The sequence below is a fragment of the Schistocerca nitens genome, chromosome 3 (assembly GCF_023898315.1).
Source record: "Schistocerca nitens isolate TAMUIC-IGC-003100 chromosome 3, iqSchNite1.1, whole genome shotgun sequence".
In the NCBI taxonomy this organism is placed as follows: Eukaryota; Metazoa; Arthropoda; class Insecta; order Orthoptera; family Acrididae; genus Schistocerca; species Schistocerca nitens.
This window is the reverse complement of record NC_064616.1, coordinates 424321575-424334538: the sequence shown is the minus strand read 5'-3', so window position 1 is coordinate 424334538 and position 12964 is coordinate 424321575. Positions and strand designations below refer to the sequence as shown.

Here is a 12964-nt window from a genome sequence, read left to right as displayed (position 1 = left end):
TTTTTCAAATGATATTTGTAGTCCTACTTTTTCCACAGCTACTTCAAGAATTTAAATTTGTTGCTGAGCTGTGGTAATAACACTAGTTAAAACTGCCAGATCATCTGCAAAGGTGAAGCAATCTGCTCTAATATTACTTCTACCTAACTTGATTGATTGATCTATATTTTGACTCGACTTTTGCTCTCACCATTCTGTAATTATCTTTTCCAAACACAGTTAAACAGTAATGAGGGGAGTTCATCTCCCTGTCTAACACCAGTCTTTACATGAAATGGTTCAGAAATTTCTCCCATGAATTTAACTTTAGAGCTAGTGTCGGTTAACATTTCCTTAATCAGTATTAGAGTTTTATTATCTAGCACTTGTTCCTTTAAAATTTGGAAAAGAGATTCACAATGAACTGAGTCATAGGCCTTTTTAAAATCCACAAATGTACATACAATATAGTTACTAGAAATCCTTTGGTGCCTAATGATTAGTTTTAAATTAATAATTTGTTCCGGACAGGATCTGTTTGGTCTAAAGCCTGCTTGGTATTCACCAATTTTAGGTTCTAACTGTTCTCAGGCTCAGTCAAGTAAACACTGTGAGAGAATTTGGTATGTGACCAGGAGAAGAAAGATTCCTCGGTAATTATTAGCATTGGTTCTATCCCCTTTTTTATGCAATGGATGAATTAGGGCAGTTTTCCAGTCCTCAGCTATTTTCTCAGCCAGCCATATATGCCCTATTAGTTCAGTGATCTCTTTTATAGTGTTAGGGACAGCTGCTTTTAGTAGTACTGCCATTATACCATCTTCTGTGGATGCTTTGTTGTTTCTCTAAGTCTCTTAATTTGTTTAGTTATTCTGATTTTGTCAGGTTTGTAGACTTAGGGTTAGTGTTATTAGTTTGCTGTGGCTGGAATTTGTTTGCTGGTTCTGGACAGTTTAATAGTTTCTCAGAATAATTAGCAAGTACTTACAATTTTCCCAGTTGTTAGGAGCCAAACTGCCATTTTCATTTTTGAAGCAAAGACTTTGAGCTTTGTGACCAGTTAGTTTTGTTTTGAATGTTTTATAAAAGTTTCTTGTATTGTTCTTTTGGAAGTCTCTTTTGATTCCTAAAAGTTGGGCATTTTTTTAGTTTCTTTTAGTCTGTTGGATTAATTTAGATGTTTCTTTTTGTACAGTTAAAAAGGTGGTGTACATATTTTCAGTTTTGTTACTATTCCAATTTTTGAATGCCTCATGCCTAGACTTAACAGCTGTTTTACAGTCCACATTCCACCAAGGGTGTTTTTGTTTCTTTTGAAGCAGAATTAAATTTTGTGCTGTTTTGATGAACTTTTCTTTTAGGCTTTGCCAATTGTTGGATTGTTTTTTGTCAAGTTTACTTGTTAGAGTTGGCTTATCTCAGCAGTCAAATTTTGAGATAACATTTTTTGTTTTGAATAGTTTTTGAGGTTGAAATTTTACTTTCATTTGCAGTAAATAATGGTCAGAATCAATATTAGCCCCTTTCCTAACTTGGACATTTAAAATTTCTTTGTAGTTAGGGTATGAAATTGCTACATGATTGAGTTTCAATTTTATCCATAGTGGATGCTGTTGAACTCTGTGACTGTTCCTTTATAGGTTGTAGAAAAATTTCCAGTACCAGTCACAATGTGACTGATAGCAGAAATTTTTTTACAACCTTTTTAAAATGTGTTGACATGGTTTTAAGGTTAAAATTTTTGCACATTTCAACAAGTCTTTGGCCATTTTGGTTTGTCCATCTATGCACAGGAAATCCACCCACCATTTCCGTATATATTTTCTCTTTACCTAATTGAGTGTTAAAATCACCCATTAAAATTTTATCATGGTTTGAGCGAGTTTTCGATCTGATGCTTTCTAACGTTTCCCAAGCTTCATTAACTTCTTCAGGTTTTGTACGGTTATCCTCATTGACTGGCATATGGGCATTAATTAAAGTGTATGCTTTACTTGTGCATGTAAGAGAAATTCTCATTAGTCTATTATTAATTAGTTTTGTCTTCATTAATGAATTTAAAATATTTTTGGGGACTGCAAAAGCAACTACCAGGTGTGGTGTATTATTAAGCAACTTTTTATCACTTTTATATTTAAAAAAAGAAAAAAAAAGAAAAAGAAAAATCCATGGTGGTACTGTCCGTCATTCGTCTTTCTTGAAGTGCCAAAATTTGAATCTTCTGTTCTTTTAATGTATCTCCCAATTTATGGAGTTTACTTATTTGCAAAAGTGTTTTATGTTAAGTGTTGCAAAAAATGTATTTGTTTTAGTTCTAAGTTGGGCTGAGGACTCTTGACTTCCTCTGTTGAATCTCATTGCATTTTAATCTGACCGCCCCAGAATCCAGAAGACCCGTTGCGCCAGTAATACTGACAGTAGATTGACCACCTGGGGTAATACTGTGATTACCAAAATGCTCCATGTTGATTGTACCTGGAATCAGGCAGGGTTGAGTAGACTCATTGAGTGAACTCAGTGTGTTAAGGCTGGAAGGGTTAGTTCCAGAATATAAATTTCAGCTGCACGCCGGTTAACGGATGCTGACCACTTTACATCTTGCTACAGGACAGATGCAAAGTGGATTTGGCTTTTTTGTGCCTTGGTCTGAGACTGTTTATTCTATATTCGCAGTTGTCTGCCATATCTGATGGAACATTCATTATCCTCCACCTGTGACCCGTCGAATACCCTAGGCAAGGTCAGCTTCATAGGCTTTTAGTTACAAAGTCTTGAAGCAGTGTATGTTATTCTTATTACCTGTCAAAGACCTTAATAAATATTTTGAAGTTCGTTATTTTGTCCTCCTAAATTTCCTTCTGAGCAACTTGGGTCTTATTAATGCTTAAGGCAAGGCATATCAAGGTGGTTAAAGCACTGGAGTCCTATTCATGAGGGCCAAGTTCAGATCCATGTCTGGCCCTCCAAATTGTGTTTTTTGTGCTTTATGTAAATTACTTAATGCAAAATCTGGGATGGTTCCTTTGAAAGGGCACAAGTGAGTCCTTTCCATCCTTCCTAATCTGATCTTGTCCATCATCTATTTTGACCTTGTAAATGTTACATTAAACCTCAAACTTCCCTCTTTATTTCTTTTCCCATTTCAGTTTCCCTTATTTCTTTGTTGTTTCTCGGTCTTTTCATGTCCTCTTAATCACTCTGTATGTTGTCATGCTTTTTCCTTCCATCTACACTTCTCCTGTTGTCTAGGTTTTCCTGTCTTGGAGTCGTTCAGTGTTTAATATCTTTTCTTCTAAAGAAATTTATTTTCATTATTTATAATTCTTGAAAATTATTTTTTAATAGTTCCCTCTTGACTTCTCTGATTCATGGTGTTGATTTATTATCCCAGAAATATTTCAATATTTATTTCATATCATTCTATGGCAATATTCAATGGACATCAACCTCCACTTTTTCATTATTTATTATTGTTTATGGTTATTCTAGAAGATTACCTTGATAATTCTAATTTTGCAACAATTCTTGACATAGACATATGAATGAACATTCCGCTCTGACCGCTGTATTATAGCAATTTAGTTTCATGTTGTCAGAGATGCATTTCTTATTCCAAATATTGACAATATTGTGAAAAGGTTAGTTGCTACTCACCACATAGCAAATGCTGAATCGTAGATAGGCAAAATAGAAAGACTGTCAAACAAAGCTTTTGGCCAAACAGGCCGTCATCAGGACACACACACACACACACACACACACACACACACACACCCCTCTCTCTCTCTCTCTCTCTCTCTCTCTCATTCAGCTTACACGTAAATACACAAACACTTGGCTGAAAGCTTTGTTTGATGGTCTTTTTGTTGTGCCTATTTGCAACTCACCATCTCGGCTATGTGGTTAGTAGCAACTGTCCTTTTCATAATACTATCATTATTCCATCCTGGATTTTCCATTGTTCAATTATTGTAAATATTCTTTCTTAAGTCACATACTACTTCCATTTGTCTGATACATTCATCTGTTGAAAATTTTTGTAGCCAATTTTCTTTTGTATTTTACCTCTTTCTACTTCTACTTATTTGGATTTGGGTTAAAAAATTCTTTGCTTTTCATGAATGTATTTGTATCTGAGAATCTGATTCTTGTTTTGTTAGCTATTATTTCAAAAATATTTAGTTGAAACCTTACTCCAGCAAGATTTTCTGACAGTAACATAAGAAAACAATTCACAAAAATAAGGTAACATACCTTACTTTTATTTGATTTTCTTCTTAGAATTAGTTGTTTAATTAAGTTATTTTGGAGTTGTGAGTTCCAGATTCACCAGCTGAAGAGTAAATGTGATAAAGTAAAGTCAAGTCATATGGCATTGTAGGCTGGGAGACCCCAAGGGGTAGGTTCAGTCGCTGAGTCGGAAATGATTTTCTTCCAGTGCACATCATGGCCCCTTTTGTTGTAGACACACTGAAGCACCAAAAAGCTGGGTATAGGCATGCATATTCAAATACAGAGATATGTAAACAGGCAGAATACGACACTGTGGTCGGCAACGCCTACATAAGACAAGTGTCTGGCGCAGTTGTTAGATCAGTTACTGCTGCTACAGTAGCAGGTTATCAACATTTAAATGAGTTTGAACATAGTGTTATAATAGGTGCATGAGTGATGGGACACAGCATCTCCAAGGTAGCGATGAAGTGGGAATTTTGCCATATGACCAGTTCACAAGTGTACTGTGAGTATCACGAATCCAGTAAAACATCAAATTTCCGAAATCTCTCTGGCTGGAAAAAGATCCTGCAAGAACAGGAGCAATAATGACTGAAGAGAATCATTCAACCTGACAGAAGTGCAACCCTTCCACAAATTGCTGCAGATTTCAATGCTGGGGCATCAACAAATGTCAGCATGCAAACCATTCAATGAAACGTCATCGATATGGGCTTCTGGAACCGAAGGCACACTCATGTACCCTTGATGACTGCACGAAACAAAGCTTTACACCTCGCCTAGATCTGTTAGCACCGACATTGGACTGTTGAAGACTGGAAACATATTGCCTGGTCGGACTAGTCGCATTCCAAATGTTATCTAGCGGATGGATGTGTATGGGTATGGAGACAACCTCACGAATTGATGAACCCTGCATGTTAGCAGGGGACTGTTCAAGCTGGTGGAGGCTCTGCAATGGTGTGGGGCATGTGCAGTTGGAGTGATATGGGACCCCTGATATGTCCAGACACGACTCTGACTGGTGACACATACGTAAGCATCCTGTCTGATCACCTGAATCCATTCATGTCCATGGTGCATTCCGATGGACTTAGGCAATTCCAGCAGGAAAATGCGACACCCCACACATCCAGAAATGCTACAGAGTGGCTCCAGGAACACTCTTAAGAGTTTAAACACTTCCACTGCCCACCAGACTCCCCAGACATGAACATTATTGAGCATATCCTGGATGTCTTGCAACATGCAGTTCAGAAGATATCTCCACCCCCTCATACTCTTACGGATTTATGGACAGCCCTACAGGATTCGTGGTGTCAGTTCCCTCCAGCACTACTTGAGACATTAGTCAAGTCCATTCCACATCATGTTGTGGTACTTCTGCACAGCCGTGGGGGCCCTACACAATATTTTAAGCAGGTATGCCAGTTTTTTTGCCTCTTCATTGTATGTGAGAGTTGTGCCATACTTGTATTTGCAGTGTATAGGTGTGTGTGTGTGTGTGTGTGTGTGTGTGTGTGTGTGTGTGTGTGTGTGTGTGTGTGTGTGTGTGTGTGTTGCTGCCGCCGCCTCTGGATCACGGGGTCCAGCGTTCGATTCCTGGCTGGGTTAGGGATTTTCTCTGCCCAGGAACTGGGTGTCTGTGTTGTCCTCATTGTTTCTTCTTCTTCTTCTTCATCATCATCATTCATGGGAGGCGACAGGAAGGGCATCTGGCCATCCCTTAACCTGTCCCCGCCAAATCCGTTCCTAACATTGCCGACCCTGCAGTGATTCAGCATATAGGCACAAGGAAATTGTGTTGGATGATGATGATGATGATGATGATGATGATGATGATGACAACAATGATGAGAGAGGGGAGTGTGTGAAACCTGGTGCTGGCACGTAGCTCACTCCTCTCTAAGAGCATCAGGGGGACTGCCTGGCTTAATGTCTCCATCCAGTGGGTGGATCACTATCAAGTGTGTCATGTGCACTCACTTCAAACCTCTCCCCCTCTTGCTGGCTACATACTGGCAGTGAAAATTTTCCACCACCAGGATTACAACAGGCTTACCTCTGAATGAAGTGTACATTAGCAGTCTTGGTTACAGAAGTCGGTAGTAAAGGTGATGAGCCATGGTTATGCATTAAATCGGTTTTATTTCAAGTAATCAACATGTTTATTCTAAATTTTAATTAACGTGTTCTGTTTGTGGGGATTTCAGAGATGTTTGCTATTTTTTTTTTTTTTTTTTTTTTTTTTTTTTTTTTTTTTTACTTTAAAGTCTCTAATAATTTTATTTAATAATTCTCTGTGTATTGAGTCAAACGCTCTGTTGAAGTCAAATTAGATATAGTTTGGTTTTGCAGTTTAGAATTCTATGGCAAATCATTGATTTCAAATTACATGTTTGTTCTCCTCATTATATTCCCTTTGTGAAGCAATCCTAATATTCTCCAAGTTGTTCATCTAAAGTTATTTCATTATTGCTTAGGATAATCTATGAAGGTCTTTTGTATGTGAATGGAAAGTTTGACACCCTTCCATAATTGGTAACACTTTTTTTTTCTCATTTTGTATGAAGTAGATGGATTATGGCTATTATTTATACTTCTTTTGGACTTTTTTTGTATTTAAACTTTCCAAAGAACAAACAATATATGATTTGGAAACATTCTGGACTTTTGTTGTCAATGAGTCTTCAGAATTCCATCCATCATTTTAAGACTTTTGGTGATAAATTCTGCTCAAAATAACATGGTATTGTTAAAAATCCTAATTTTTCAATAGATCTTTTGACGTTTCTGTGCTTTATTAGCTCTATCAATCTAGATTTTGTTCAAGGGATTTTCTTCTCTTCCTAGATATTTTTTGTCATAATCTGACACATTTCATTCCTTTTATTCTTAACTGATCCTAATGTTTTGTTTCCAGCTTTCTGGATTTGTACTTTTCATTATCCCTCAACTTGGTACTTTATTTGTCTCAGTTTCTTATTTTTAGTTTTATGGCATTTCACTTAAGCCCCCTGTTTGAATCATATCTTAACAATTTTTCCAGTGTTATTTTTGAACACGTATGGAAAAAGACAGATTATTAACCTCAGAAAGGTAGTGATCCATATGAAATTCACTATTTTAACAGCTTGTAGCATATCCCATTGTTGACCTTCTTTTTATTGATTTCTCTTGTTTTTTCCCATTTATATGTGCATTACATTTGTAAGTGTGTATTTTTTTAATTTTTAAGTGTCATTTTTGAAATAGGCAGTTTCTCTAATTTTGGCTTAAATTATATTATTTACTTTGTTTTTATTTACTTAAAATGCAGTGTCAAACAGAAAATTTTTCCATTGATCTCACTGCAGATTTCGTTTGAAAATTTTGTATTATTTAGTATTTGTTACACTCTCATCTAAAGTCTAGTTTCTTGCACTGATATAAAATTGTGATATGATTTTGCCATAGGAGTAATTAATCTTATATTTGCTATCCAGTTTTTAGAACCTAATTAACATTTAACATTACAAAATAATATTAATTTTTTGAATTTCAATGTAAGAAATATTCCAAATCACTCCAACTTGTCTTTACTTCAGATGTTAGTACTTCCCAGAATCTTAAGTGCATGTGTGTTACAAGATGTAATTTTAGAGTCCCCTATTAAGTTACCTTGGGGGTAATACAGTCTTTATGTGAACTTCCCATACTATGAATCGAAGTGGTACATTGTAAAATGTTGAAAAATTTAAGATTTCCAAAATAACACCACGTTGTTCACCTGGAAATTGTTATTTTTTACTGCAATAGTCTTGCATTCAGTAGAACTGGGATTCAATTTTCTGTGCACCCATCTAGATACAGATTTTCCATGGTTTCATGAAGTCACTTAATGCAGGTGATGGGATGGTTTCTTTGAAAATGGCAAAGCACTTATCTTCCACTTTCCTGTCCTAACCAGCTTGCATTCCATTTCTGATGACCTCACCATCATAATTTCTCTGCTACCATCCATACCTGGGAGGCATTCCCCAATCCACAACCTTAGGAGGTGCACGAAGGATGACTAGTAGCTCTACAAGGACATTATAGTTCTTTATTAAACATTTGTTCTTATAAGACACTGGTGCTTTATTTTCAAGTCTACACATTTATTTATTGAAAAGTCTCTCTCTCTCTGTCTCTCTCTCTCTCTCTCTCTCTCTCTCTGTCTCTGTCTCTGTAAATTACAAAATAAGTAATGGAGATGACCTTAGATTTTTAGATTTTCTTCTTTCTTTGATAGGCTGGCAGATCTTATGGAAGAACACAAAGAGGAGCTTGCAACAATTGAATCAATAGATTCTGGGGCAGTTTACACTCTGGCTCTCAAAACACATGTTGGTATGTCAATTGAAACCTGGAGATATTTTGCTGGTTGGTGTGATAAAATACATGGAACTACAATCCCAATAAATCATGCAAGGCCAAACAGAAATCTCACATTCACACGCAAAGAGCCAATAGGGTGAGTTTCATAGACTGCTTCATTTTTAAAATTATGTTAATAATAGAAGTCATAGTAATGATATTAACACTAATGAAACCTGAAAATTGTTTACTGTAATAACATTCATGAATTTCCCTGTTGTTGTTATGCCCTTGTGATTTTCTGCGTCTCAATAAAACACTGTTCAGTTAATTAACTTTCTGCTGACTTTTTGAAATTTTGAGTACTTCAATCTAAGCCATTTAAGATTTTACTCTCAAAATTGTGTGTTTGTCTTTTCTTCACAATATTAGTGTTTCAACTACATAAACATTTTTTTTTTTAATTTAGTGTGTGTGGCTTGATAACACCATGGAATTATCCACTTATGATGCTGTCTTGGAAAATGGCAGCCTGTTTAGCAGCTGGTAATACGGTAGTGATGAAACCTGCACAAGTGTCACCTTTAACAGCACTGAAATTTGCAGAACTGTCTATTAAAGCAGGCATCCCTCCAGGTGTAATAAATATATTGCCTGGTGCAGGTAAGCCTAATTATGTTGTGTTAAATGTTATCATATAAAAGTACATAAGACTATACCCATTTCATAAGGTATCAGTAAGAAAAGATGCTTCATTAGAGGCATTCTTGTGATAAAGTAACTGACTACTTTTGCTGTTGAAGTAGGTGGCCATAGAAGCATCTGATTACCAGTTTTCTTTGACAATTAACTTTATGTAGACTATTGTGCATAATATCTCTTCTGTTTTAAGGTCTGGAGCTAATATAACAAGTGTCCACTATTATAAATCCTTAGCTGTCAGAACTGGGTTGAAATTAGCTTGAGCCCTGCTCTTCTGAAGCATAACACTCAACTAAAGTCTCAAGAAACTCTTCTTTCTTTGTAGAGTAGTGTTCCATTAATAGGGTTGTTTGAGCTATATTGCCATATTTGAAACCGCAGGTTGTTTGCATCTCAGTAAGGGTGAAAGCAAACTGAAAGTGATTGATTGAATTACGTTTGTTAGTGTATCTGAAATGCTTCTTCCACTCCTTTACCTTGTTATACTAATTTTGGTTAAAGTAAAGTATTGTGGAACATACGCGAATAATGGAAACAGCTACTTTTACGACAGGCAACAACTTCCATACAGATAAATCGTGGATGATACATAGGGCATACACAAAATCTCATAGTTACCCACTTGTAGCTTTCAAACTTCCACTCTTTCTATTCACCCCCCCCCCCTCTCCCTACCCCCTTCACACACACACACACACACACACACACACACACACACACACACACACACACACACACAACTAATGCTGATCTTCATGGCAATAATAGACATTAACAAATGATCATCAGGGCAGGCAGGTTTGAAGGAAGAGTGAAGGAGTGTGGCAGGAGAGAGTGAGGAAGGTATGGAGATCAGGAGGGGTAGGAAAATGTTGGGAGCATGAGAGGGGATAACCGATGGCTCTCAGTGGCAGTGATGAAACTGTGGATCAGAAATGGTAATTATCACAAAACTGAGTGAGTCATGCGTGAGACAGAGAAGAAGGGTGAGTGCAGTTTTAATATTCCCATCTATGGGAAATATTGACAATAGCTCAAAGGCACTGTGTATTGTGGTCGACAAACACCACTAGGGGATGATGTAGCATATCACATGGGCGGAGCCACTCACACCAGCAAGTCCAGGAGCCAACTGTGATTCAGTTCTAGTACCATCTATTGCATGAACTGCTATCAGTCATGCCATTCTGCTTGTTGGATTCGACCCTGCATTGCACTTGGAATTCCTTGTTCTTGTATTTGGCTTTTATTCAGTGTTCTACTTTCAACAAACTTGGCTTTGTTATGTATTATGCATCCATGTCAGGAGCAGACAGAATACTGATGATGAGTTCTTCCCCTATCATGCTTTTGGTTGCACACTCACGCCTAGTGCCAGTGTTATAGATCCCAAAATTCTGGAATATTGACAGTAACAACTGTCACTGCAACAGCAGTACCAGGAACTATGCAGCAACAACAAGAACAGCATGTGGTTCTCCCGCAGCTCATATATCAGCAGCAAGAGTGATGTTAGTCAGTGGTCATGGTAATGTCCCCACCTGTCTTTAGAGAGCTGGAAAGCCTTCCTCCATAATTTTGAACTGTACTGTTTTGCTTATAGCAGTTCTGGTAGGCACAAAAGTACACTGCTCTTGTCTTCTAGTAGGCATTGTCTTAGGGAACAGGCAGTTCCAGTTTTATAGGACTGTCATACGATTACGGCTAGACTGTTGGTGCACAGTGTATGGATCAGTGAGAACTGTAGGTCATTGACACTATCCACCATAAGGGGATTTGGCTAGTATGCAGGATGAACCCCGTTCCCAGTCTCTGTGCTGAGGCTGGGGAACCACCACTCACCATCCAGCAGCAGCTCCTCGTGGTGCATCAGGCATATAAGTTCCTTGCTGCTTCAAGTTCACTGGCATTCCATCCTGTTGCCCGTCCACTTATGGAACACTTTTTTTTCCAATTATCCATGAGCAACAAGGCCTTTTGGGATCCGTGTGAAGCATGTGTTGGAGTCACCTGGTATTGCGAAAGTTCAGACCCATATCAAGGGATGGAAATGACTGCCAACATGGTTGTTACAGAGGCCCAGATTAATGTTAGATTTAGTGCAGTACAGGAAAGGCTGCATTCCTGCATCTGTTTTTAATACCAAATTTTCCATCATTTAAATGAGCATCACAACTATTAACTATTCACGGGTGAGACAAAGTAGGGGGACTCTGTTGGTTGCTCGGCTGTCTTCACTTGTCGTGTACTCAAGATCCAAGTGCTCAAGAATTTCCAATGTTTGATGTAGAATTGTACATGATTGAGAGGACACTGGAGCAGGTGAAATGTGTTGCAGCTGCTAAATGCCTCCTCTGTATCAGCTCTCGGAGTGCCCTTTATTCTCTGTAACACTTGCACCCAGCAGATAAAGTAGTCCAGAATATCCACTAACAAAAGCTGGGAAAGGAGGTGACTTTTTGATAGATGCCAGGGCAAATGAGTATTAAATGAAATGAAATGGCAGATGTAGCAGCCAATGAGGTGTGTCATGATAACCAGATAGCCCAGTTTGCCTTCCCCCTATTTGCTGTCATCTCACTGCTGAGGTACAGAGACGTAAGTACATCTACATCTACATACATACTCCGCAAACCACCATACGGTGTGTGGCAGAGGGTACCTCGTACCACAACTAGCATCTTCTCTCCCTGTTCCACTTCCAACAGAACGAGGGAAAAATGACTGCCTATATTCCTCTGTATGAGCCCTAATCTCTCTTATCTTATCTTTGTGGTCTTTCCGCGAAATGTAAGTTGGTGGCAATAAAATTGTACTGCAGTCAGCCTCAAATGCTGGTTCTCTAAATTTCCTTAGTAGCGATTCATGAAAAGAATGCCTCCTTTCCTGTAGAGACTCCTATCCGACTTCCTGAAGCATTTCCGTAACACTCGCGTGATGATCAAACCTACCAGTAACAAATCTAGCAGCCCGCCTCTGAATTACTTCTATGTCCTCCCTCAATCCGACATGATAGGGATCCCAAATGCTCGAGCAGTACTCAAGACTAGGTCGTATTAGTGTTTTATAAGTGGTCTCCTTTACAGATGAACCACATCTTCCCAAAATTCTACCAATGAACCGAAGACGACTATCCATCTTCCCCACAACTGCCGTTACGTGCTTGTCCCACTTCATATCCCTCTGCAATGTTACGCCCAAATATTTAATCGACGTGACTGTGTCAAGCGCTACACTACTAATGGAGTATTCAAACATTACAGGATTCTTTTTCCTATTCATCTGCATTAATTTACATTTACTTATATTTAGAGTTAGCTGCTATTCTTTACACCAATCACAAATCCTGTCCAAGTCATCTTGTATCCTCCTACAGTCACTCAACGACAACACCTTCCCCTACACCACAGCATCATAAGCAAACAGCCACACATTGCTATCCACCCTATGCAAAAGATCATTTATGTAGATAGAAAACAACAGCGGACCTACCACAATTCCCTGGGCACTCCAGATGATACCCTCACCTCCGATGAACACTCACCATCGAGGACAACGTACTGGGTTCTATTACTTAAGAAGTCTTCGAGGCACTCACATATTTGGGAACCAATCCCATATGCTCTTACCTTAGTTAGGAGTCTGCAGTGGGGCACCGAGTCAAACGCTTTCTGGAAGTCAAGGAAAATGGCATCCGTCCGATACCCTT

The 12964-nt window shown here is 38.2% G+C and overlaps 1 protein-coding gene across 2 annotated transcripts in view; it reads left to right on the top strand.

Moving 5' to 3' along the window:
- Positions 1-12964, top strand: part of LOC126248367 (cytosolic 10-formyltetrahydrofolate dehydrogenase) — a 166717-nt gene that overhangs the window by 109610 nt on the left and 44143 nt on the right. For both annotated transcript variants that reach the window (XM_049949295.1, XM_049949296.1), the window contains exons 10-11: positions 8489-8710; positions 9023-9216. In XM_049949295.1, coding sequence (XP_049805252.1) covers positions 8489-8710; positions 9023-9216 — 416 coding nt within the window. The remainder of the gene's footprint in view (positions 1-8488; positions 8711-9022; positions 9217-12964) is intronic.